The 27,853-nt window shown below is 46.2% G+C and overlaps 1 protein-coding gene across 9 annotated transcripts in view; it reads left to right on the forward strand.

Annotated features, from left to right (window-relative positions):
• ncor2 (nuclear receptor corepressor 2) overlaps positions 1-27,853 on the forward strand; it is a 244,980-nt gene that overhangs the window by 58,034 nt on the left and 159,093 nt on the right. For 7 of the 9 annotated variants that reach the window (XM_072587584.1, XM_072587583.1, XM_072587589.1 and 4 more), the window contains 3 exons: positions 14,762-14,890; positions 24,657-24,770; positions 25,302-25,358. In XM_072587584.1, the coding sequence (XP_072443685.1) occupies positions 14,762-14,890; positions 24,657-24,770; positions 25,302-25,358 (300 nt within the window). The remainder of the gene's footprint in view (positions 1-14,761; positions 14,891-24,656; positions 24,771-25,301; positions 25,359-27,853) is intronic. The other 2 variants (XM_072587586.1, XM_072587591.1) reach the window with 2 other exon arrangements.

Below are 27,853 nucleotides of genomic sequence, written 5' to 3' on the forward strand. Positions count from 1 at the left end.
TCTCTATGACTCTATGACTCGAAGTTGTTGAAAAGCAAGTTACACCACTTTTTATCCTCCTTTTACAGATTGTAGGGCGAGGTGCTCCTCTTTGGTTTTAGTTCGGGGGTTGGGGGGGGGGTCATCTTCCACTTTATAACAATAGGGTGACTATCACTGGCTAGGCCCTGCATTTATTGCCCAGTCCCCATCTGCCTCCTTGAGAAGGTGGTGATGAGCTGCCTTCTTGAACCACTGTGCAGTCCATGTGCTGTAGGTTGACCAACCATGTCCTTAGGGAGGGAATTCCAGGATTTTGACTCGGTGACACTGAAGGAACGGGGATATATTTCCAAATCAGAGTGACTTGGAGGGGAACCTGTAGGGGATTGTGTTCCCATGTATCTGTTAGTCATGTCTTTCTAGATGGAAGTGATTGTGGATTTGGATGGTGCTGTCTTTGGTGAATTTCTGCAGTGCATCTTGTAGATAGTACACACTGCTGCTACTGAGCGTCGGTAGTGGAGGGAGTGGATGCTTATGGATGTGATGCCAATCAAGCGGGCTGCTTTGTTCTGGGTGGGGTCAAGTTTTTTAAGTGTTGTTGGAGTTGGACTCATCCAGGCAAGTTGGACTATTCCATCATACTCCTGACTTGTGCCTTGTAGATGATGGGCAGGCTTTGAAGAACCACGAGGTAAGTTACCTGTCATGCTATTCATAGCCTCCAAGCTGCTCTTGTAGCCAGTGTGTTTATGTGGCAAGTCCAGTTAAGTTTCTGATCAATGAAAACTCTCAGGATATTGATACTGGGTTATTCAGCGATGGTAACATTATTGAATGTTAAGGGGCAGTAGTTAGATTCTCTCTTGTTGGAGATGGTGATTGCCTGACATTTGTGTGGGGCAAATGTTAGTTGCCACTTTTCAGCCTAAACCTGAAAACCAGGCCATTGAGAAAATTAAAACAGAATTCAACAAAGTCAACATGAAACGTTGAAATGGAAGTAACCTTTGGCAAATCTACATGTTTTTGAGGATGTAACTAGTCTAACAGATAAGGGAGCACCAGTGGGTGGAGTGTATTTGGATTTTCAGAAAGGTTTAATCAAGTCACATAAGAAATTAGTGAACAAAATCAAAGCACATAGAATTGTGGAAAATGTATTGGTATGAATTGAGAATTGGTCAGCTGACAGGAGCAGAGAGTACGAATAAATGGGTCTTTTATGATGTGGTGGCAAGTTGAGTATGACAGGGATCAGCGCGGAAATCAATAAGGACAATAAGACACGGGAGTGGAAGTAAGGCCATTTGGGCCATCGAGTCCACCTTGCCATTTAATCATGGCTGATGGGCATTTCAACATCAGTTACCCGCACTGTCCTCGTAGCCCTTAATTCCTTGAAAGATCAAGAATTTATCAATCTCTACCTTGAAGACATTTAACGTCCCGGCCTCCACTGTGCTCCATGGCAATGAATTCCACAGGCCCACCACTCTCTGGCTGAAGAAATGTCTCCTCATTTCCATTCTAAATTGACCCCCTCTAATTCTAAGTCTGTGACAACGGGTCCTAGTTTCCCTGCCTGACGGAAACAATTTCCCAGTGTCCACCCTTTCTAAGCCATGCATTATCTTGTAAGTTTCTATTAGATCTCCCCTCAACCTTCTAAACTTTAATGAATTCAATCTCAGGATCCTTAGTGGTTCATCATCTGTCAGGCCTGAAGGAAATCCAGTGTAATATTTCCAAGGTGGGTCATAACTCAAAACTAGGTGGAAGTGAGAGTGATGAGGAGGATGGAAAGAGGTTTTTGGCTGATTTAGACATGTATATAGAACATAGAACAGGATAGCGCAGAACAGGCCCTTCGGCCCTTGAACTTGCGCCAACCTGTGAACTAATCTAAGCACTTCCCCCTACACTATCCCATCATCATCCATGTGCTTGTCCAAGGCTGTTTAAATCTCCCTAATGTGGCTGAGTTAACTGCACTGGCAAGTAGGGCATTCCCTGCCCTTACCACTCTCTGAGTAAAGAACCTGCCTCTGACATCTGTCTTAAATCTATCACCCCTCAATTTGCAGCTATGCCCCCTTGTACAAACTGACATCATTATCCTAGGAAAAGACTCTCACTGTCCACGCTGTCTAACCCTCTGATCATCTTGCATATCCCTATTAAATCCCCTCTTAGCCTTCTTCTCTCCAATGAGAACAGACCCAAGTCCCTCAGCCTTTCCTCATAAGACCTTTGCTCCAGACCAGGCAACATCCTGGTAAATCTCCTCTGCACCTTTTCCAAAGCTTCCACATCCTTCCTGTAATGGGGCGACCAGAACTGTACACAATATTCCAAGTGTGGCCACACCAGAGTTTTGTATAATTGCAGCATGACATTGCGGCTCTGGAACTCAATCCCTCTACCAATAAAACCTAACTTAACAGCATAATCAAGGATCTATGTACATCGATTCCAAGATTGCTCTGCACAGCCACACTACTAAGAATCTTTCCATTGACCCAGTATTCTGCCTTCCTGTTGTTCTTCCCAAAGTGAATCACCTCACATTTATCTATATTGAACTCCATTTGCCACCTCTCAGCCCAATTCTGCAGTTTATCCAAGTCCCCCTTCAACCTGTAACATTCTTCCACACTGTCCACTACTCCATCAACTTAAGTACCATCTGCAAAATTACTAGCCCATCCACCGATGCCTGTATCCAAGTCGTTATAAAAATGACAAATAGCAGTGGTCCCAAAACAGATCCTTGTGGCACACCACTAGTAACTGGACTCCAGGCTGAATATTTTCTATCAACCACCACTTGCTGCCTTCTTACAGAAAGCCAGTTTCTAATCCAAACTGCTAAATCACCCTCAATTCCATGCCTCTGCATTTTCTCCAAAAGCCTATCTTATCAAAGGCTTTACTGAAGTCCATGTACACCACATCAACTGCCCAACCCTCATCCACATGCTTGGTCAACTTCTCAAAAAACTCAGAGGTTTGTGAGACACAACCTGCCCTTGACGAAACTATGTTGACCATCTGCAATCAAATTGTTGCTTGCTAGATGATTATAGATCCTATCTTTCATAATCCTTTCCAAAACTTTTCCTACCACAAACGTAAGGCTCACTTGTCTATAATTACCTGGGTCATCTCTCCTGCCCTTCTTAAACAAGGGCACAACATTTGGAATCCTCCAGTCCTCTGGTATTAAACCTGTAGACAATGACAACTCAAAGATCAAAGCCAAAGGCTCTGCCATCTCCTTCCGAGCTTCCCAGAGAATCCTCTGATAAATCCCGGCCCAGGGAATTTATCTACTTTCACATCTTCAAGAATTGATAACAACTCTTCCTTACTAACCGCAATCCTTTCTAGTCTATTAGCCCGTATCTCAGTCTTCTCCACTACAATATTCTCCTTTTCTTGAGTGAAAACAGATGAGAAATATTCATTTAGCACCTCTCCGATCTCCACAGGGTCCACACTCAACTTCCCACTTCTGTCTTTGACTGGCCCTGTTCCTGGGCAGAAGTGGGAACTGCAAATGCTAGAAGTCAGAGTCTCGATTCGAGTGGTGCTGGAAAAGCACAGCAGGTCAGGCAGCATCTGAGGAGCAGGAAAATCGACATTCCGGGCAAAAGCCCTTCATCAGGAATGAAGGACAAGAATCTCAGTGATTCTCTACAAGAATCTCAGTGAGTCTCTCTCTCACTGCAACCCCCAGGTCATCTCCTCTGCCCTGAAGCTCTTCAACCATGTTTCTGATCTTCTTCCTACCCTAGTCATCCTTTTATTTCTCACATACCTATAGAAAGCTTTATTCTACCTTCTAAAGACTGCTCATGTCTCCTCCTTGCTTTTCTTAACTCTCTTTAAATCCTTCCCAGCTAATCTGTAACTCTTCATCACCTCATCTGAACCATCTTGTCACAACGTCACATAAACCTCCCTCTTCTACTTAACAAGAGGTACAATTTCTTTAGTAAACTATGGTTGCCTTACCTTAACTCTTCCTCCCTGACTTACAGGAGCGTACCTATCAAGGACACGCAATATCTATTCCTTAAACCAGCATTTTGATTGTCCCCATCCTCTGCATTTTGCTACCCCATTCTATTCTTGTCTAATCGCATTATAATTGCCCTTCCCCGATCGATAACTCTTGCCCTGTGGTACGTACTTATCCCTTTCTATCGCTAAACTAAACGTAACCAAATTATGGTCACTTTCTCCAAAGTGCTCACCTACCAGTAAATCAAACACCTGGCCTGGTTTATTTCCAAGCACAAGATCCAGTGTGGCCTCCCCTCTTGTCGGCCCTTCGACATATTGTGTCAGGAAACTCTCCTGTACACATTGGACAAAAACTGATCCATCCGATGTACTAGAGTTATAGCATTTCCAGTCAATGTTGGGGAAGTTAAAGTTCCCCATAATGACCATCCTGTTCCTTTCACTCCTACCCAGAATCGTTTTGTTAATCCTCTCCTCCACCTCCCTGAAACTTTGTGGAAACCTATTTTTAAAAATAATCCGAGCAATGTGACCTCGCCTCTCCTGTTTCTAACCTCAGCCCATACCACCTTAGTAGATGAGTCCTCGTCAAAAGTTCTTTCAGCCACTGTTATACTGTCCTTGACTAACAAAGCCACACCTCCCCCTCTTTTACCACCTGCCCTGATCTTAATGAAAGATCTAAACCCTGGAACCTGCAACATCAATTCCTGACCCTGTTCTCTCCATGTCTCCGAAATGGGCAAATACATGGTATATGCAGTAAAATATTAATAAATGTGACTTTGTTCATAGAGTCATAGAGCTGTACAGCATGGAAACAGACCCTTTGGTCCAACCCGTCCATGCCGACCAGATATCCCAAACCCAATCTAGTCCCACCCGGCCCATATCCCTCCAAACCCTTCCTATTCATATACCCATCCAAACGCCTCTTAAATGTTGCAGTTGTACCAGTCTCCACCACATCCTCTGGCAGCTCATTCCATACATGTACCACCCTCTGTATGAAAATGTTGCCCCTTAGGTCTCTTTTATATCTTTCCCCTCTCACCCTAAACCTATGCCCTCTAGTTCTGGACTCCCTGATCCCAGGGAAAATACTTTGTCTATTTATCCTATCCATGCCCCTCATAATTTTGTAAACCTCCATAAGGTCACCCCTCAGCCTCCAATGCACCAGGGAAAACAGCCCCAGCCTGTTCAGCCTCTCCCTGTAGCTCAGATCCTCCAACCCTGGCAACATCCTTGTAAATCTTTTCTGAACCCATTCAAGTTTCACAACATCTTTCCGATAGGAAGGAGACCAGAATTTCACCTGCAAACTTACTAGCTGTATGTTAATTGGAAAAACAGAGTCCCTGAGTATTATTGTAATGGTGATAGATTGGGAAAGGTTGATAGACACAGGGACCTGGGTGTCCTTATACACCAATCATTTATAGCAGGCAACAGATGGATCAAGCAGTTAAGAAGAGAAATGGTATGTTGATATTTGTTCAAAGGTTTGAATACAGGAGCAGGGATGCCTTGCTGCAGTTATACAGGGCCTCGATGAAACCGCACCTGGAGTATTGTATGCAGTTCTACTCGCCTTACCTGACAAAGGATGTTTTGCTGGGGAGGGAATGCAATGAAGGTTCATCACTGATTCCTGGGATGACAGGAGAGATTGGGTTGACTAGGTTTATACTCTCTGAGATTTAGAAGAATGAGAAGGGATCTCATAGAAATGTATTCAGTTCATATAGGGCTAGTCAGATTGGATGCAGGGATGAAATTTCCACTGGCCAGGGAATTGAGATGGGGGAGTGGTTGAATTTCTAAAGCAAGGGGACATAGTCTCAGGATATAGTGTAGGCCATTTTACTGAGTTGAGGAATTTCTTCACTCAGATATTGATGAATTTGTGGAATTGTTTGCCACAAAAAACTATGGAGGCCAAGACACTGAACATATTCGAGGAAGAAATAGACTTCTAGAGACTAAAGGTGTCAAGGGGTATGGGGAGAAAGCAGGCCATGGCATTATGATTATATGAATGGCAGTGCTGCTTGAATGTGCTGAATGGCCCACACCTGCTCCGAGTTTCTATGTTTCCACGTTTATTGTCCAGGTCTTGCTGCATTTGAACATGGACAGCTTCAATACCTGAGGATTCATGAATGGTGCTGAACATTGATGGTTGCACAATGAACATCCCCATTCCTGACCTTATGATGGAGGGAAGGTCATTGATGAAGCAGCTGAAGATGGTTGGGCCTGGGATACTACCCTGAGGAACTCCTGCAAAGATGTCCTCGAACTGAAATGACTGACCTCCAACAATCACAACCACCTTCCTATGTGCCAAGTCTGACTCCAACCAGCGGAAAGTTTGCCCCTGATACTCATTGGATCCAGTTTTGCCAGGACTCCTTGATGACACAGTCAAATGCAGCTTTGATGGCAAAGGAATTTAGCTCCTTTGTCCGGGTTGGACCAAGACTGCAATGTAGTTTTGTTGTAATTGGTCAGAACCTTTTTTAAAGATTTCACCTGACCTGTATCATGCACCCTTTTCTATCTTCCTCATCATCCAGAGAGTTCTGGCTTTGGTTTCTGCATCTTTTGCCCTTGTTGGAATGAACTCAGCTTTATTTGATGCATCCAGTTGTTCCAGTGCAGTTTCTCTTGTCAGTATTTGTTCCAGTTCATCTGGCTGGCTTTCTTTTCATCCCATTTAAATTATTCAAAAAGTTTCTCTCTTCAACTCATCAGGGCAGTTGTACAAAATACTAATGTTAAAGAGAGCAATATGTTGAAACTCTCTGTGAGAAGTGCAATTGATTGGTTGGCAAGTAGACTCTGATTGATAGGAGCAAGGCCATGGTTATGTACATGTTAAATGATGACTAACAGTTAACTGCCAAGCTTTGTTTAAACCCAACAAGCCTGTACTTACATAGCTCTGAACATAGTTTGCAATTTTAGGTGTCATTCTGCAATTGGACATTTACAAAAGAATTTCGAGTGTATGAAGAATTATGTTGACAACTGATTTTGGTTTCTGTGTACGGTTTCACATCGAGGAAGCTTCTCGTCTCAATACCTGTGGCCCTGTCCTTTGCACCGTGCCTGTTCCAACTCAACAAAGATGGTGATAGCTACTCTCTGGTTCATTGCTCAGGCTGTTTCATTGACATATCAAAAAGTCAGCTTATCTGGCTTCAAACAAAGCTTGATAGCTAACTGTCAGTTTTCATCAACCTCATGCATTCTCCATGCAATGCCTTGACCAATCAGAGTCTATTTGACAGCCAATCGGCAATTTCTTCTCGTGCAGTGTATAAAATATCATTCTGCTGTACTTTGGTATTCTTGTCAATTGTCCTGATGAGAGCAAGATAAAAACCTTGACAAAATGTGTCTTTAATCAGAAAAACCAACTAACTTCAATCGTTCTTTAAATTAAGAATCAAAGAACAGAGACAATGAAGTTTAATACCCAGCATTAAATGATTAGTCAGTGTTTTTTGTTCATTGTGAACCTTTAGTTTTCAGGATACCTGTCAGTATGTGGATGGGCAGTGGGAAGGATTGAAACTTCAGGATTGTCTTCATCACCTGATGTTGTCTCCACAGACTTGGCGAAGGTTCAGGGAGAGTGAGTCATGGACAGAGCCTGAGGCAGAACATGTCTGGCAGTTAATGAGAACAGTCTGTGTGGTGTTACCATGGAATATCTTATTGAATAACAATAGTAATGAGTTGTGTGGATTGGTGTGAATGTGCTTGCTGATTGCTCAACCCCAGGAGAGCTCGTTTTCAGTAAATAAGATCCCAATAACAGAAGTACTTATGCTATCGGATAAGGATAAGGCCATTGGACCCATCAAGTCTGCTGTTGTGGTTCTGTTCGCCGAGCTGGGAATTTGTGTTGCAGACATTTCGTCCCCTGTCTCGGTGACATCCTCAGTGCTTGGGAGCCTCCTGTGAAGTGCTTCTGTGATGTTTCCTCCGGCATTTATAGTGGCTTGTCTCTGCCGCTTCCGGTTGTCAGTTCCAGCTGTCCGCTGCAGTGGCTGGTATATTGGGTCCAGGTCGATGTGTTTGTTGATAGAATCTGTGGAAGAGTGCCATAGTAGATTCTATCCACAGATCCTATCCATAGAATCCATAGATTCTATCAACAAACACATCGACCTGGACCCAATATACCGACCACTGCAGCGGACAGCTGGAACTGACAACCGGAAGCGGCAGAGACAAACCACTATAAATGCCGGAGGAAACATCACAGAAGCGCTTCACAGGAGGCTCCGAAGCACTGAGGATGTCACCTGGACAGGGGACGAAGTGTTTGGAACACAAGTTCCCAGCTTGGCGAACAGAACCACAACAACGAGCACCCGAGCTACAAATCTTCTCCCAAACTTTGACCAAGTCTGCTGCATCATTCAATCATGTTTCTCAACCCTGTTTTCTGCCTTCTCCCCATTTTGCTTAATCACTTTACTAGCCAAGAACCTGTCCCAGGGACTTGATGAATTTTTCCCAAGCTTGTCTCCTGGAAAAGAAACTCCAGTTTCACTTGGGAGTGTTAACCCAACCCAAGACACAGCAATTGCAAATTGTAAGCTCAGTTAGGAACGTTTATAGGGAGAGTGCTGTCTCCATTGGTGGGATAGCACATTGTGTTCCACTGCTAAGTCAGCATCCACTTGAATTTGGGCAGCCCAGACGAGGTGTACAGTTTGGACCCACCATCACGGTCCGTCTGCTTCACTGGGAACCTGGAGCTTAGAGTCACTGCTCAAGAGCTGGGTGGAATCCATTGTATCAGTAGACCAACAAAATGCATAGCAAGAAAGGAGATGAAAGTGAGAGCTTCAGGAGCATGTACGTGGGGTTGACAGATAACTATCAGCTGGGCAATACCATGCACAGGAAAGCTTGAAGGCCTGAATGTTGACGTAGCTTCACTACAAGACTGCAGGCTTACTGAGAGAGGATTAGTGAGAGAACAGTGTTGACAGTGTAGGTCAGAGGAAACCTGCTAGCAAGGGTATGGTTAGCAATAACTGAGCAACACAGAATTCTTTAACATCTGCAGTGGAGGGTGAACAGTGTTGTGTTCTAGCACTGAAATTATGGCATATTTTTCTCTTTGCTGCTGTCATGTGTCACTTACAGACCAGAACGGACAGAAAGCTGTTCACTGCTCACCTGAGATCCATGTCAAAGGTGCTCCGAGCCCTCGACACGGAGTGGTTCTGCACTGACAATGCCACACTAACATTCCACACTGAGGAACAGCTGCAGCAGCAAATGGACAGACTCTCTCTCGCGCTGAGAAAGGGTTTGGTTTGACCATCAGCTTCAGGAAGGCAAAGGTCATGCTCCAGGATGTTGCCATTATGTCATCTGTCAGCATTAACAATGTGACCCTGGAGGGTGTCGATAGTTTCACATCGCTCCACAATCACCAGCAATCTGTCACTTGATGCTGAAATCTCACTCCTATCACAAACACTGCAGCTGCTGTGCCTGAGCTGAGTGTGTGTGTGTGTGTGTGTGTGTGTGTGTGTGTGTGTGTGTGTGTGTGTGTGTGTGAGTAACAACAACAGAGACTGCAGAGAACATAACACAGTTTACCAAATCTGTATCCTCCATGCACTCCTACACAGTGCTGAGACCTGTACAGTATCTGCTCAGCAGGACAAAAGATCAAACAGCTTTCACCTTCACTTTCTCCAACTTATCCTCAGCTTTACTTGACAGGACAAGGTCACCAACTCACAGGGTCCTGGATCGTGATAATTCCATCAGCGCACACTCATTGCTAAACCAATGCTGGCTCGACCCTGATCATAGGAGGAGGGATGGCAGGTGTTTACCCAAAAGCCTTCTGTACGGGGGACTGTCCTCCTTCGCCCCCATATCCCTACCACAGGGACTAACAGCCATGACCTCTGGAGGCCAACTGTTTGGAAATGGTTTGGAGGAGATGAGGAGAAATGGAGAGCTCAGCTGGCCAAGAGGAGGCCCAGATATTAGTGCAGATTGTCAGCCATTGCTGCTCTGTCCCAGCCCCATACTCGAGCAGGTACCTTTTGAACATGCGCGCGCGCACACAATCGTACATATTCACACACGTGCACACACAGATATACACACGTATCTGCTTGGGTGTATGTGTTTGTTGGAACATTGCTGCAAGGCCAGGTCAGAAATGTTAGCACGAGAGCAAGATGCATTGGTCAAATGGCAAGCAACTAAGAGATCACAGTCATTCCTATGGACAGAGCAGAGGTGTTCCACAATGCAGTCACCCTAGTCTGTGTGTAGCCTTTCCGATAGAAAGGAGGTAGTGAATTCAGTCAACAAATTATTGTCTAACAAGACAGAGGTCAACCACAAAATAAAGTTTACTTTCAGTATATCAGTTCCTGCTTTCTGAATACAGACTAAACCGAGAAACCATCAGGGGTGCAGCATTGAGCTGACCTAGTTTCAAAACGGAAATGCAATTTGAGGACCTTTGTGATAGACTTGAATAAGGTCTTCATTCTTCTAGCTTTCTGCACAAATTACAACTCCCTGGCGAGAGTCAGTTAGTGGCGAAAAAGCCTGCTATACCTGCATTTCATCAAAGCCACACCGACATTTGACAGCTCAGAAATTTCAATAGAAATTTAAATTCGCCAACAGAGCCAGCGGCAACCCATCAAGTGGAGGATTCTTGCTGTGAGGCCCTGAGTCATCACTGAGTGCAACGATAATTATGTCGTATGGGCTGTTACAGGATTAGTGTAATTAGGATGGGATAGTTAGTGTGAGGGGGTTAGTATGAGGGGTAATGACAGGGTGGGATGGTTGCCGTGTGAAGGCTTGTTAGGGTGCAGTTAGTTGGGGGTTGGTATGGTGTGGTTGTTAGGGTTTGTTTAGTCGGTGGGGGTTGTTAGGTGGGGGTTGGCAGGGTTCAGTTGTTAGGTGGGGGTTGTTAGGATGCGGTTGTTAGGATGCGGTTGTTAGGTGGGGGTTGTTAGGGTGCGGTTGTTAGGGTGCGGTTGTTAGGTGGGGGTTGGTATGGTGCGGTTGTTAGGTGGGGGTTGTCAGGGTGCGGTTGTTAGGGTGCAGTTGTTAGGTGGGGGTTGTTAGGGTGCGGTTGTTAGGTGAGGGTTGTTAGGGTATGGTTGTCAGGTGGGGGTTGTTAGGGTGCAGTTGTTAGGTGGGGGTTGTCAGGGTGTGGTTGTTAGTTGGCTGTTGTCAGGGTGCGGTTGTTAGGTGGCTGTTGTTAGGGTGCGGTTGTTAGGTGGAGGTTGGTAGGTTGCGGTTGTTAGGGTGCGGTTGTTAGATGGGGGTTGTTAGGATGCGATTGTTAGGTGGGGGTTGTTAGGATGCAGTTATTAGGTGGGGGTTGTTAGGATGCGGTTGTTAGGTGGCTGTTGTTAGGGTACGGTTGTTAGGTGGGGGTTGGTAGGGTGCGGTTGTTAGATGGGGGTTGTAAGGGTGTGGTTGTTAGGTGGAGGTTGATATGGTGTGGATGTTAGGTGGGGGTTGTTAGGGTGCGGTTGTGTGGTTGTTGGGTGGGGGTTCTTATGGTGTGGTTGTTAGGGTTTGTTTAGTCGGTGGGGGTTGTTAGGTGGGGGTTGGCAGGGTTCAGTTAGGTGGGGATTGTTAGGATGTGGTTGTTAGGTGGGGGTTGTTAGGATGCAGTTGTTAGGTGGGGGTTGTTAGGATGCCGTTGTTAGGTGGGGTTTGGTAGGGTGTGGTTGTTAGGTGGAAGTTGTTATGATCTGGTTAGGGTTCAGTTAGGTGGGGGTTGTTCGGGTGCGGTTGTTAGATGGGGGTTGTAAGGGTGTGGTTGTTAGGTGGAGGTTGATATGGTGTGGATGTTAGGTGGGGGTTGTTAGGGTGCGGTTGTGTGGTTGTTGGGTGGGGGTTCTTATGGTGTGGTTGTTAGGGTTTGTTTAGTCGGTGGGGGTTGTTAGGTGGGGGTTGGCAGGGTTCAGTTAGGTGGGGATTGTTAGGATGTGGTTGTTAGGTGGGGGTTGTTAGGATGCAGTTGTTAGGTGGGGGTTGTTAGGTGGGGGTTGTTAGGATGCCGTTGTTAGATGGGGTTTGGTAGGGTGTGGTTGTTAGGTGGAAGTTGTTATGGTCTGGTTAGGGTTCAGTTGTTAGGTGGGGGTTGTTAGGGTGCGGTTGTTAGATGGGGGTTGTAAGGGTGTGGTTGTTAGGTGGAGGTTGATATGGTGTGGATGTTAGGTGGGGGTTGTTAGGGTGTGGTTGTTAGGTGGGGGTTGTCAGGGTGCGGTTGTTAGGTGGGGGTTTTTCAGGTGCGGTTGTTAGGTGGGGGTTGTTAGGGTGCAGTTGTTAGGTGGGGTTGTTAGGGTGCGGTTGTTAGGTGGGGTTGTTAGGGTGCAGTTGTTAGGTGGGGGTTGTTAGGGTGTGGTTGTTAGGTGGAGGTTGTTAGGGCGCGGTTGTTAGGTGGGGGTTGGTATGGTGCAGTTGTTAGGTGGAGGTTGTTAAGGTGTAGTTGTTCGGTGGTGGTTGTTAGGTGGCGGTTGTTAGGGTGCAGTTGGTAGGTGGGGGTTGGTAGGGTGCGGTTGTTAGGTGGGGGTTTTTCAGGTGCGGTTGTTAGGTGGGGGTTGTCAGGGTGCGGTTGTTAGGTGGGGGTTTTTCAGGTGCGGTTGTTAGGGTGCAGTTGTTAGGTGGGGGTTGTTAGGGTGTGGTTGTTAGGTGGAGGTTGTTAGGGCGCGGTTGTTAGGTGGGGGTTGGTATGGTGCAGTTGTTAGGTGGAGGTTGTTAAGGTGTAGTTGTTCGGTGGCTGTTGTTAGAGTGTGGTTGTTAGGGTGCGGTTGTTAGGTGGGGGTTTTTCAGGTGCGGTTGTTAGGTGGGGGTTGTCAGGGTGCGGTTGTTAGGTGGGGGTTTTTCAGGTGCGGTTGTTAGGTGGGGGTTGTTAGGGTGCAGTTGTTAGGTGGGGTTGTTAGGGTGCGGTTGTTAGGTGGGGTTGTTAGGGTGCAGTTGTTAGGTGGGGGTTGTTAGGGTGCGGTTGTTAGGTGGGGGTTGTCAGAGTGGGAGTTGTTGGGGTGCGGTTGTTAGGTGGGGCTTGCTGGTGGGGGTTGTTAGGGTGCAGTTAGGTGGGGGTTGGTAGGGTGCAGTTGTTAGGTGGGGGTTGGTAGGGTGCAGTTGTTAGGTGGGGGTTGGTAGGGTGCGGTTGTTAGGTGGGAGTTGGTAGGGTGCGGCTGTTAGGTGGGGGTTGGTAGGGTGCGGTTGTTAGGTGGGGGTTGGTAGGGTGCGGTTGTTAGGTGGGGTTGGTAGGGTGTAGCTGTTTTTTTTAGATTTTTTTTAGATTACTTACAGTGTGGAAACAGGCCCTTCGGCCCAACAAGTCCACACCGCCCCGCCGAAGCGTAACCCACCCATACCCCTACATCTACATCTACCCCTTACCTAACACTACGGGCAATTTAGCATGGCCAATTCACCTGACCTGCACATCTTTGGACTGTGGGAGGAAACCGGAGCACCCGGAGGAAACCCACGCAGACACGGGGAGAACGTGCAAACTCCACACAGTCAGTCGCCTGAGGCGGGAATTGAACCCGGGTCTCCGGCGCTGTGAGGCAGCAGTGCTAACCACTGTGCCACCATGCCGCCCGTGTTAGGTGGGGGCTGTTAGGGAGCGGTTGTTAGGTGGGGGTTGGTAGGGTGCGGTTGTTAGGGTGTGATTGTTAGGTGGGGGTTGGTATGGTGCAGTTGTTAGGGTGCGATTGTTAGGTGGGGGTTGTTAGGATGCGGTTGTTAGGTGGGGGTTGGTAGGTTGCGGTTGTTGGGATGTGGTTGATAGGTGGGGATTGTTAGGGTGTGGTTGTTAGGTGGGGGTTGTTAGGATGTGGTTGATAGGTGGGGATTGTTAGGGTGTGGTTGTTAGGTGGGGGTTGTTAGGGTGCGGTTGTTAGGTGGGGGTTGTTGGGGTGCGGTTGTTAGGTGGGGGTTGGTAGGGTGCAGTTGTTAGGTGGGGGTTGGTAGGGTGCGGTTGTTAGGTGGGAGTTGGTAGGGTGCGGTTGTTAGGTGGGGGTTTGTAGGGTGCGGCTGTTAGGTGGGGGTTGGTAGGGTGCGGTTGTTAGGTGGGGGTTGGTAGGGTGCGGTTGTTAGGTGGGGGTTGTTAGGGTGTGGTTGTTAGGTGGGGGTTGTTAGGGTGTGGTTGTTAGGTGGAGGTTGTTAGGGCGCGGTTGTTAGGTGGGGGTTGGTAGGGTGCGGTTGTTAGGTGGGGGTTGTTAGGGTGTGGTTGTTAGGTGGGGGTTGTTAGGGTGTGGTTGTTAGGTGGAGGTTGTTAGGGCGCGGTTGTTAGGTGGGGGTTGGTATGGTGCAGTTGTTAGGTGGAGGTTGTTAAGGTGTAGTTGTTCGGTGGTGGTTGTTAGGTGGCGGTTGTTAGGGTGCGGTTGGTAGGTGGGGGTTGGTAGGGTGCGGTTGGTAGGTGGCGGTTGTCAGGGTGCGGTTGTTAGGTGGTGTTGGTATGGTGCGGTTGTTAGGTGGGGATTGGTTGGGGTCTGGGTAGGGGTTATCATAATTTTCACTCAGACACAGGTTGTTGATTTATCACCAAAAGCCAGGGCCTTGTTGTGGTTATGAACAAAAGTCGAGGAAGAAGGTTGAATAAACTTTAATCGTTCGGCCATGCCTGTGTTTAATTTTGCTGCCCTTTTGACAGCACTGTGTTGTCCAGCAGTGTCAAAGCTCATTCTCCTGTTTGTCACAGCAGCATGATCTGGAGGTGGACAGAGTCTCCTCTGGGCTATCTAAAGAGGAGCTGATTCAGAACATGGACCGTGTAGACAGGGAGATTACCATGGTCGAACAGCAGATCACCAAACTGAAGAAGAAGCAGGTATGATATGGTACAGAACCAAGGGTGCTTAAATCAATAGATGTATTTGTGCAGCTTGGTTCACTTGAACATGGTGCTCACACGGCAAACTCTCTGTCTCGGACTTGCTGCAGTGTTCCACTGAGCCTCAGCACATGGTAAAGGACAGCGTCTCATTTTCATGCAGCCTCTACAACTCAGCATCAAGTTCAATAAAATTGCTGCTTGATTCCGTCCTTCCTTTGTTTTATAATCTTCTCCACACATGGTCCTGTCAGGACGTGGGTTTCTTTTTGCGCAGATTTCCCATTCTCTTGTTCCTTCAGCTCTCATTAACACTTAAATCAGCTTCTCATCTGTCCTGGCCTGCTATCATCAATACGTTAGTATGTCCATCCCTTTCATATCTCTCCTTCCCCCACTCCTCACCCCACACGCCCTCCCCCAACTCCCACCGTACCCAAACCCCACGCTTTACAACCCCCACTCCCCCAACCTCCATTCTCCCAATCCCCACTCCCCCAACCTCCATTCTCCCAATCCCCACTCTCCCAACCCCCACTCTCCCAACCCCCACTCTCCCAACCCCCACTCTCCCAACCCCCACTCTCCCAAACCCCACTCTCCCAACCCCCACTCTCCCAACCCCCACTCTCCCAACCCCCACTCCCCCAACCCCCACTCTTCGCAATCCCCACTCTTCCTGCGCCCCCCCCCACCCTGTCCCTCACCGTCTCCCTCTCCTCCATCTCCACGTATCTGCTCACTTTGCCCTCTGTATAAATACCATCTTTTCCAAGCTGCTATGAATTCTGAAGTTTCACCAAACTCTAAATGTTAACTTTGCTTCCACAGATATTGCCAGACCTGCTGAGTTTCACCAACAATTTCTGTTTTTGTTTTCTTTCTGAAGTTTGGCAAATTTTGTTCAGGTCTGATTTAAGGCCTGATAAGACAGGGTGATTGGAAATTGAGTTTTATTTGTGCAATGTTTGTGTCATTGGCTGTGTTCTAGTGTGGTGGTGGAATTTGATGTCAGCCCTGTTTTACAAATTGGTTCTCAGTATGGGTGCTATTTGTGAAGCTTCAATTATTCTCTACTCGTGGTTGCTCTGGGCTGGAATCTCACAGACCATTTGCAGCTGTCCTCGTTAGAGGTCTATGTACCATTGAGAGATTGGTGACATCTGTCAGCCTGACTGAGTAAGACAGAATGCGTGGGCGGTGTTCATTCAATCTGTTGCAAATCTCACCAGTTTGATGTGTTGCTTGAGGCAGACTCTGCTGCAAAACCAAACTGCAGCAACCAATTAGTAAACTCCTGGTGATTCTGGAAAGGTCTGTTACTTGAGGAATCCTCACTCCAGCTCCTGACGGCATCCGATCAGTTGGGGAGATGAGCTGTCATCCTTCTCTTTTCTGCATTGGCATCTTTATGGGCTGCTCACTTGTCTTAAGCAAGAGGCTAATTTATTCCATGATGATAACTAGGTTCAAGTTACTTTGAGTTACTGAGATAATGAAAGAGAGCTCAAGGTTTGACTCCTTTGAGATCCAAAGTTGTTTTTTCTTCCTTAATCCATTTTCTGTGGTGTTCTCTGTCAGCACTCCTCAGCATTAACCCTTTCAGATATTTATATCCTAATATAGCATCTCCATCAAGCTCTTTTCACATAGGTATTATGATCCATTTATGTACATAAGTAGATTACAAACTGTTGTACCTTCATGTTAACGGTCCAGAACCTGCTTTGACTCTCTTCCTTGGGAATGTCGTCTCCCCTTTTTGTTCTCTAACTTCTTCAACTGATTCCTTGTTGCATGATTTCCATTTCTCCGGAAATGTTCTTTTTATAGAACTCTGTTTTTCAGATGATGAGGATGCTGTTAACTTGCAAAATTTTCTAAAATGTCCCAATTGGCCTCATTCACAGCACTCAGCTTTGTTCTTTATTCCTCATGGGATGTGGGTGTTGCTGGTTGGGTCAGCATTTATTGCCCGTCCCTAGTTGCCCCTTGAGCTGCCTTCTTGAACCGTTGCAGTCCATGTGCAGACCCACAATCTCCCTTAGGGAGGGAATTCCAGGACTTTGACCCAGTGACAGAGAAGGAACGATGATATATTTTCAAGGATGGTGTTCCCATGTATCTGCTGCCCTTGATCTTCTAGATGGAAGTGGTCGTGAGTTTGGAAGGTGCTATTTGGGGACCTTTGGTAAATTTATGCAGTGTATCTTGTAGATAGTGCACACCGCTGTTACTGTGCATTGGTGGAGAAAGGGGGTGGATGTCTGTGGATGTAGTGCCAATCAAGCGGGATGCTTTGACCTGGATGGTGTCAAGTTTCTTGAGTGTTGTTAGAGCTGCACCAATCCAGACAAGTGGGGAATATTCCATCATGCTCATTACTTGTGCCTTGTAGATGGTGGACAGGTTATAGGGAGAAAGTGAGGACTGCAGATGCTGGAGATCAGAGCTGAAAAATGTGTTGCTAGAAAAGCGCAGCAGGTCAGGCAGCATCAAAGGAGCAGGAGAATCGACGTTTCGGGCATAAGCCCTTTAGGTTATAGGGAGCCAGGAGGTGGGTTATTCACAGCAGTATTCCTTGCCTCTAATCTGTTCTTAGCCACTCTATTTACTAGGTGAGTGCAATTGAGTTTCTGGTCTACAGTAACTCCAAAGATGTTGATCAAGGGGGTTCAGTGATGGTAATACTATTGAATGTCAATTGATTACATTCTGTCTTTACTGGAGATGGTCATTGCCTGTTATTTGTCACTTGTCAGCCCAAGCCTGAATATTGACCCGCTGTTGATGCATTTGGTCCATCTGAGATAATGTGAATGTGCAGAACATTGTGCAAACATTGACAAACATCCCACTTCTGACCTTATGATGGAGGGAAGATCATCAATGAAGCAGCTGAAGATGGTTGGACCTAGGACACTTCTCTGAGGAACTCCTGCAGAGATGTCCTGGAGCTGAGATAACTGTCTCCTTAAAACCACAACCATCTTTCCATGTGCCAGGTACGACTCTAACCACTGGAGAGTTTACCCAAGATTCCCATTGATTCCAGTTTTGCTGTGGCTCCTGGATACCACACTCGGATGCAGCCTTGATGTCACGGGCTGTCACTTTCACCTCACATCTGGAATTCAGCTCTTTTGGTCCATGTTTGAACCAAGGCTGTAATGAGGTCAGGAGCTGAGTGGTCCTGGCAGAATTCAAACTGGGTGCCACTGAGCAGGTTATTGCTGAGCAGGTGCTGCTTAATAACACTGTTGATGTCACCTTCCATCACTTTACTGATGATCGAGAGTAGACTGATGGAGCAGTAACTGACTGGTTTGGATTTATCCTGCTTTTTGAGTACAGGACATACCTGGAGAATTTTCCACATTGTCGGGTAAATGCCAAAGTTGTAACTCTACTGGAAAAGAGTTTTGTGGGCGGGAGGTTTGTGGGCGGCACGGTGGCACAGTGGTTAGCACTGCTGCCTCACAGCGCCAGAGACCCGGGTTCAATTCCCACCTTGGGCGACTGACTGTGTGGAGTTTGCACATTCTTCCCGTGTCTGCGTGGGTTTCCTCCAGGTCCAAAGATGTGCAGGGCAGGTGAATTGGCCATGCTAAATTGTCCGTAGCGTTAGGTAAAGGGTAGATGTAGGGGTATGGGTGGGTTGCGCTTCGGCGGGTCGGTGTGGACTTGTTGGGCCGAAGGGCCTGTTTCCACACTGTAAGTAATCTAATCTAAAAAAAAGCTTGACTAAGCGAGTGGCAAGTTCTGGAACACAAGTCTTCAGTACTATTGACACAATGTTGTCCGAGCCCATAGCCTTTTTTGATCGCTCAGCTTTAAGCTGTTCGATATGCAAATAGTCCTGTTTGATGGCTTCACCAGGTTGACTTTTTAGGTATGGAGAAAGTGCGGTCTGCAGATCAGAGTAGAGAGTATGCTGTCTGAGGAGTAGGAGAATCAGGAATGGCTCTGGCCTGAAATGTCAATTCTCCTGCTCCTCGGATGCTGCCTGACCTGACTTTTTAGGTATGCCTAGTGCTGCTCCTGCACTCTCCATTGAACCAGGGTTGATCCCCTGGCTTGATGGTAATGGTTGACTGGGGGAATATGCAGCGCTGTGAGGTTACAGTTTGTGCTGGAGTACAATTCTGCTACTGTTGATGACCAACAATGCCTCATGGGTGCCCAATCTTGAGTCGCTAGACCTGTTCAAAGTCTGTCTAATTTAGCACAGTGATAGTGCCATATAACACAATGGAGACCATGCTCGGTGTAAAAGCGGGACTTCATTTCCACAAGACAGTATTGGTAAGAGTGACCACTGCAGAGTTGTGGACAGATGTATCTTCAGTTGGTAGATTGGTGTGAGTAAAGTCAAATTTGTTTTTCCCTCTTGTTGGTTCCCTCACCACCTGCTATATACCCAGTCCAGCAGCTATGTCCTTTAGGATCTGACCAGCTTGATCAGTTCTGCTGCTGCTGAGTCACTCTTGGTGTTTGACATTGAAATCCATCACCCAGAGTACATCTTGTGCCCTTGCCATTTTCAGTGCTTTCTCCAAGTGTTGTTCCATATGTTATTCATCACCCGAGGGAGGATGGTACATGGCAATCAGCAGGAGGTTTCCTTGCCCATGTTTAACCTGAAGACATGAGACTTCATGGGGTCCAGAGACATGTTGAGGACTTCCAGGGCAAGTCCCTCCCCACTGTGTCCCACTGTGCCGCCACCTCTGCTGGGTCTGTCCTGTTGGTAATCAGGACATATCTGGGGATGGTGATGGTGGCGTCTGGGACTTTGATTCCATGAGTATGACTGCGTCAGGATGTTGCTTGACTAGTCTGTAAGACCGCTCTCCTAATTTAGAACTAGCCTCCAGATATGAGTAAAGAGGACTTTGCAGGGTCGACCCAGCTATTTCTGCCGTTGTCTTTTTGGTACTTAGGTCTGTCCAGTTTCCTTTCTTTGTTGAGACTGCATCGTGATTGATGTAACTGAATGGCTTGCTGGGCCATTTCAGAGGGCAGTTGAGAGTCAACCACATTGCTGTGGGTCTGGAGTCACATGTAGGCCAGACCAGGTGAGAATGGCAGATTTCCTTCCCTGAAGGACATTTGTGAACCAGGTGGGTTTTTCTGACTATCGACATTGGTTTCATGTTGTCAGTAGGTTCTTCATTCCAGAGTTTTTTCTATTAAGTTGAAATTCTACCATCGTCATGGTGGGATTGAACCCAGCTCCCCAGAACATTCGCTGAATTTTTAATACTACTAGCCATCACCTCATCTGCTGGAGATTCATTGAGCTTGTGATTCTGCTTGAAATGACATCATGTACAACCTAATTTGGTTAGACGTTGATTCTCACATCCAACATGTTCCAACATTAAATATTCCTTGGATTGAAGACAACCTGATAACTTCTCATCAATCATAGCAACTACGATACAGTCACTAATTCATTCAGCACATCCAAAACATCCTGCAAGACAACATCAATCTACCGAAAAGGCTTCTATTGATTTTCACTAATACTTATATTGTTGAATTAGTCCTGTTCTATCACTTACCTACTTTTAGATCATTGTGGACCTTTCACATTATCAAATGGTTGAGGTAATGGCATTTGTTGGGTCAAGCCTTGGGACAGTTGTGTTAGATTGACCTTGGCTCCTTCTTACTGTGGAAATGTTCTGATTTTGTACTTCTCTCCAGAGTATCACCAGTTTGCAGTTAGTCTTCAAAGCTTCTGAAGTTTGTTTTCTAAACCTTTGGAGTCTTCCCACTCTCGCCCTAGAATCAAAAGTTGTTTGAGGTATTTCTCTTGCCTCTATCTGTTCAGCTGCATCCCTCAGACCCTATCTCTGTATTTTTTCTCCCTCATTGTCATCTTGTGGTTTAAGCCAAAGTTTCTCTGTGCACATTGAGATCCTGGAGTGGAGTACCTCGGGCTGTGGGTGTCTGTCCACACCCTGCCCCTGAGGCTGCTTGCTCCTTATCACTAAGGAAGACTTCTGTGATAATAATGCACCATATCACTCCTTCCTACCCAGTCGTATGTGATCAGTTTTCAATCACAGCTCTCCTGCATTGAATCTGAGACATCTTTGTTTTCATGCTCATTCTGGACTGACGTCTTTGTCAGAGCCATGTGATCATCAGGATTTATATGGGTATCATTGGGCCACATTGTTAGCTGCTATTTTGCTCAGTTAATGGTTATCAGTGAATGTTCGAAACAGTTAAGATTCTGGTCTTAGTTCCTGAGTGACCACTACACCGGAATCTCCAAAACTCCCCTGGGATATCCCCACAAACTAGCACCATCTGTTTCTAAATTCTCATCTCATCTAATTTACGATCCGTCTGTGAGATTTACATGGAATTCCACAAGCTCTGATGTTAGTTCAGACTTAGTGCCCTTGCTTTTCACTTCAGATTCCTGGAATAAACCGGGGCAGAGAAATAAATTCCTGGTTCGAAAGAGAATGAAGCCAAATATCTCTTATTCATACATTGAAACCATGACACTGAAAGCTTTGCTTTTGTATTTCTATATTTGTGACCCCAACTGAAAACATCTCTCAGCTTGGTCACTGATATATTAAGACATGGGAGCAGAAGGTAGGCCATTCAGTCCATCAAAACTGTTCTGCCCTACAGTGAGATCATGACTGATCTGATCATCTTCAACTCTACACTTCTGCAATTTCCCTAGAACCCTTGATTCTCTTACTGATTAAAAATCAGTCTGTCTCAGCCTTGAATATACTTGGCAATTCAGCCTTCTGCGGGAAGGAATTCCACAGATTCAGTCCCTTCTGAGAGAGGAAATTCCCCACATCTGTGTCTCCCTTTACACTGAGATGATGCATGTTGGTCCTAGACTCTGCCACAAGGGGAAACAACCTCCCCATATCTCCCTTGTCAAATATCCCCTCAGAATCTTGTATGTTTCAACATTTCAATTCTTATCAAATTTATTCATAATGCTTGAGTTGATGGGTTGATTCTTAAATATTGTCACCAAACATTGGAGGATGTTGGTTTTGATTTATAATTTGCTCCTCAAAGTAATAGACTGCATGGTATTGCTTGTACATATACCTGGGAATAGCTACTGTTGAGAATGATCAAGCAAACCTTAAACAGAAATGTTTGTTACAAAACTTGGTGGGATTTAGACAGGACAGCTTCCATTTCTGAGATCAATCTCAATTGAATTGAATTAAATTGAATTTATTGTCACATGTACTGAGGCACAGTGAAAAGCTTTGTCTTGTGAGCAATACAGGCAGATCACAGAGTCAAGTAGCGTAGATAAATAAATAATAGGTAAACAGTGGCAAAAACAAAAACACGGGTATAGCCAAATGTTAAGGGTTTGTGAGTCCATTCAGTATTCTAACAACAGTAGGGTAGAAACTGTTTCGGCTGGTGAGTGTGTTCAGGCTTCTGTAACTGAACCTCCCCAATGGTAGAGGTTTTAGAAAAACATTGCCAGGGTGGGATGGATCTTTGAGAATGCTGGTGGCCTTTCCTTTACAGCGGGCCTGGTAGATGGATTCTGTAGATGGGAGGTTGGCCTTTGTGATTGTCCGGGCTGAGTTCACCACTCTCTGTAATCGTCTCTGGTCTTGAATGGTACAGTTGCCATACCAGGTAGTGATACATCCAGACAGAATGCTCTCGATGGTGCACTTATAAAAGTTCCTTTTGCCCAAAATGTTGATTTTCCTGCTCCTCAGATCCTGCCCGACCTGCTGTGCTTTTCCAGCACCACTCTAATCTTGACTGTAATCTCAGCATCTGCAGTACCCACTTTCACCTATAAAAGTTGGTAAGGGTTTTTGCCATCATGCCAAATTTCCTCAGCTGCCTGAGGAAGAAGATTCGTTATTGGGCCTTTGTAACCAGTAAGTCCACATGGAGAGTCCAAGGAACCATGTTGTGGATGACCACTCCCAGGAGCTTGACACTCCCTGCTCGTTCCACCTCAGTGCTGATAATGTGTAGGGGGGCATGAGTAACATCCCATTGGAAGTCAGTAATGAGTTCCTTGGTTTTGCCGGCATTGAGAGTTAGGTTGTTCTCAGTGTACCATTTTTTCAGGTCTTCCACCTCCCATCTGTAGTCTGTTTCGTTGCCATCTGAGATTTGACCGACTATGGTGGGGTCATCAGCAAACTGGTAAATGGCATTAGTCTGGTATTTGGTGACACAGTCATGGGTATACAGTGTGTACAGTAGGGGGCTGAGTATGCACCCCTGGGGGGGCTCCAGTGTTGAGTGTTAGTGAGGATGAAATATTGTCCCCAATCTTCACTGATTGTGGCCTGTGGGTCAGGAAACTGAGGATCCAGTTGCAGAGAGTGGGGCTTAGTCCGAGATCACTAAGTTTAGTCATCAGTCTCGAGGGGATAATAGTGTTGAAGGCTGAACTGTAGTCAATGAGTAGGATTCTTACGTAACTGTTCTTGGTGTCAAGGTGTTCCAGGGAGGAGTGAAGGGCAAGTAATATGGCATCTGACGTGGGTCTATTGGTCCGATAGGCAAATTGGAATGGGTCAAGGGTGGTGGGGAGGCTGGAGTTGATTAATGGCATGACTACCTTTCAAAGCACTTCATGAGCACTGAGGTTAGGGCCACTGGGTGGTAGTCATTGAGACATGCTGCATGAGCCTTCTTAGGCACAGGGATGATGTTGGCCTCTTGAAACAGGCAGGGACAGTGGCCTGCTTCAGGGAGAGGTTGAAGATGTCCGAGAAGACCTCTGCCAGTTGAGCTGCACATGCTCTGAGTGCACAGTCTGGTACTCCATCTGGTCCCATCGCTTTCCTTGGATTCACACAAATGAAAACTGATCTGACCTCTGATGCAGTGACTGTTGGGATAGGTTTGTCAGGACTTGTTGGAATAGGTGTTACCTCTCCGCCGAAATTCTGCTCAAAGCGAGCATAGAAGACGTTGAGACGATCTGGGAGGGATATGTCATCGTCTGCTATCTTGCACTCTCCCTTTTTAGAACTTGTGATGTCATTCAGTCCTTGCCATAGTGGCCGGGTGTCTGTCTGGGTCTCTAGTTTGGATCAGTATTGGTCCTTGACTGTCTTAATGGCTCTGTGAAGATCGTACTTGTATTCCTTATATTTGAGTGGGACTCCTGATCTAAAGGCCTCCTGCCTGGTTTTTAGCAGGTTCTGTATGTCCTGACTCATCCAGGGTTTCCTGTTGGGGGACACCCAGATTGACTTCCTCGGTCTGCAATCCTCCACATACTTGCTGATAAAGTCTGTGACGGTGGTGGCATACCCATCCAAGGTACCTGCGGACTGTTTGAACATGGCCCAATCAGCTGATTCTCGACAGCACCAGAACTGATCCTCTGCCTGGACCTGTATCTACGAGGGGGGGGTCTCCTGCTTGAGCTTTTTGCCTGTAAGCCGGGAGAAGAAACATCTCACTGTCAAAGTGTCTGTTTTAACAGCCACTTAATCAGGTTTACACATTGAGCAAAGCATTGCTTTTCCACAGTATAGACTTAGTAATGGAAAGTAAGTCTGTCATTGGGATACATTCTTAGCATCTCAGATCATTCAGACAAGGGAAATGACTGTCAGCCTTGAGATGACCAAATGGATCACATCCTGACGAGAGTCACGTGGTGTTGTCCATCCTGATCTCGCATCACCTTGAAGTGTTGATGAAACCTCTCTTGAATGTGCTGATCTTTCATTTCACACTCTTTGTTTTTCCCTTTTGACAGCAACAACTTGAAGCTGAGGTTGCAAGGCCAGTGAAACCTGAGAATCCAGCTTCCCCACCTCCTGCTGAACAGCGCCATCGCAGTGTGGTGCAAATCATTTACGATGAAAACAAGGTAAGGGTTTAATTGCTGCAGGAACAGGCAGTGATGACACAGAGCTCAAACTTTCCTTTCACTGCCAAGTTCATCTGATTGAAACTTTACAGGGTGGGCCTTGCTCACCTCATTCCAGTCTATCAATTGATGTCTAGACGGAGAACCAGCTGCAGTGGCTTCTCATCTTAATCAGAACATTCTCCTCCAAGGATTTATCCCTAGCTCATTTTTACTGCTCATCTCTTTTCCCCGTCACAGTGTTAACACAGAGTTAGTTTTCCCATGGATTCTGACAATGCCCAGCTCTAACTTAACTCTAACCTGACCACTACCGTGCAACCCTCTCCTCCATCTCCGACTTGACGAGTCTGGGAATTCTGAAAGAGTAACATGGAGTCCAGGAGAAGCTCAGTCGGCCTGGCAGGAGCTGTGCAGAGAGAAAAAGACCTGCTGAATTCCTCCAGCACACTCTGATTTTGTTTTGGATTTCTAACATCTGCAGTTCTTTGTGTTTAAAAAAAATTCTGAAAAATATCTCTCTTACTGCAGAAAAAAGCAGAAGCTGCTCACCGAACATTCGATCAACTGGGTCCTCACATTGAACTGGTGAGTCTCATCTCCGTCTGATATACAACTAACCCTTCAGTTTATATTGAATTTTAAATGAAAGAAAATAGAAAACTGCTCTTTGGACCATTAACTGAATAAGACCGTCAGAATATTGCCGACTGACATCTTCATTCTACGAGCTGCCTCAACCTTGCACAGACCAATCTGAGCATAGAACAGGAAACCCATAAACAGCACTCATTTCCCACTATCATTGTCGACTGTGTTTGATGGAGAATCACACAGCGATATTTTGTTCAAGTGCCACTACAGCCTCGTTATTTCAGGGGCTGAGAATAAAACCATGTGGATTAGCTGCTTAGAACATGGCAATTATGTATCTGACTTGTGATTACATCTTGCCAATACAAAACTGTTGATAATTTTCAGGAAGCTGTTCTATCCTAAATCAGAGGGTATTAGAACCTGTTTCATTATTTTGTTTTATTCATTATGGAATGTGAATGAATACCAATGTTTATTGTCTGTCCCTAAATGCTCTGGAGAAAGTGGGAATGAACTGCCCTCTTGAACCACTGCAGACCATGTGCTATTAGGGAGAGAGTTCCAGGATTTTGACCCAGTGACCGTGAAGGAATGGTGGTGTATTTCTAAGTCAGGATGGTAAGTGACTTGGAGGGGAACCTGCAGGTGGTAGTGTTCCCTGTATCTGCTGCCCTTATCCTTCTAGATGGAAATGGTCGTGGATTTGGAAGGTGCTGTCTCAGGGGCCTTGGTGAATTTCGGCCGTACATACTGGTGGTGGTAGAGGGAGTGGATGTAGTGCCAATCGAGCGGGCTGCTTTGACCTGGATGGTGTCGAGCTTCTTGAGTGTTGTTGGGCTATACTCATCCAGGGAAATGGGGAGTATTCTATCACACTCCTAACTTGTGCCTTGAGATGGTGGACAGGACTTGGGGTGTCAAACAATGAGGGATGTTTAGTGTTCCAGACAAACTGGCTTAGGGGGTGTGTCTAAAGTGAGATTCAGCTGGCAACAAATAGCTGATTAGTCTGTGAAGTTGTAAAAAGGCCTTCTGCCTCCCAGCAGCCACGTGAGTAGTTCCCAGGTAGGTGGACAGCTTGTGGGTGTGAATGATATAATTCACGTGTATCTGAATACAGCAAATGGCTGTAGATCACAAGACGCATTCCTCCTGTCTCAGACATTATGGCCTGGGAAAAATATGGAACAGACAGAGTCAAGTTGAGGTTTGCTGCTACCCCTAGCGCTGCATAACCAACACCTGTCAGAATAAACCATGCAAATAAGGAGTTCTGGAGACAGATATTTCCCAATCAACTTGATCAGCGATGTCATTACACATCCCCAGAGCAGATGGGAATCTTGGTCAGGGAATCTTGGTCATGTCCTGAAGATATTCAAGATCAGGAAATTGACGCCATCTGAATCTGATCATCACCAGACTTGACTCTAAACAACTATCACAGTGCTAACTGGACATATTACTCCTGTTTATGCACCAGGATTAGGATGCAAGCTCTGAAGCTGTTGCATTCAAAGCAGAAAGGTTGTCCTCACACAAATATCAGGCATATTGCTTACACAGCTAAAAGCCCAGAGATCCTCGGCTTGATTGAGTAGATGTTCTCCAGTGTTTCCACATGCATCGAAGCACCATCTACAATGTCGCAGATTCAACATGGGAGCAGAAAAAATTCAAAACTGGTTTAAAGCTAACATCAATGTGATCAAACTCCTCGTTGCTCCCATTAATTGCAAGAGAGATCTGAGCAGCCTACAGACTGCTAGATAGTGTGCCAACGATTACTTATGCAGATATACTTCAACACAGCAGATTCTAGGGGCATGTATCATCATCTTCAGTTCTCAGCCAGTCCAGCCAACATCACTGTGACCTCCACCCCAGGGTAGGCAAGGAAACAGATACCAAATCCATTCAGAATAGAAGGGCAATCAGTCTGATCCATACGACCCATCAAGCCAATCTGACTGCCCCCCAAAGATTCAGATTTGCTGGTTAACATGCCCTGTTATGTATCTGTAGTCCAGAGCTCTGAACAGTAATGGGAGAAGATCCCATTTTTCTTTCCATCTCAGGTTGATCAGGAATCTCTCCTGCTCTTACCACCTGCCATTGGCCTGTGTTGGAAATATTTTCAAGTTTACACTCAATGTGTCTGGCCAGGTTATGAAAACACCTTCTTTCTCCATAGAGTGGGACTTGAACCAGTTGATCAGAAGTAGAGACATTACCTATTGCATAACAAGTTTAAAAAGACAATAAGGAGAAAGTGAGGTCTGCAGATGCTGGAGATCAGAGCTGAAAATGTGTTGCTGGAAAAGCGCAGCAGGTCAGGCAGCATCCAAGGAGCAGGAGAATCGATGTTTTGGGCATGAGCCCTTCTTCAGGAATGAGGAAAGTGTGTCCAGCAGGCTAAGATAAAAGGTAGGGAGGAGGGACTTGGGGGAGGGGCGTTGGAAATGCGATAGGTGGAAGGAGGTCAA

The sequence above is a fragment of the Chiloscyllium punctatum genome, chromosome 17, assembly GCF_047496795.1.
Source record: "Chiloscyllium punctatum isolate Juve2018m chromosome 17, sChiPun1.3, whole genome shotgun sequence".
Classification (NCBI taxonomy): Eukaryota; Metazoa; Chordata; class Chondrichthyes; order Orectolobiformes; family Hemiscylliidae; genus Chiloscyllium; species Chiloscyllium punctatum.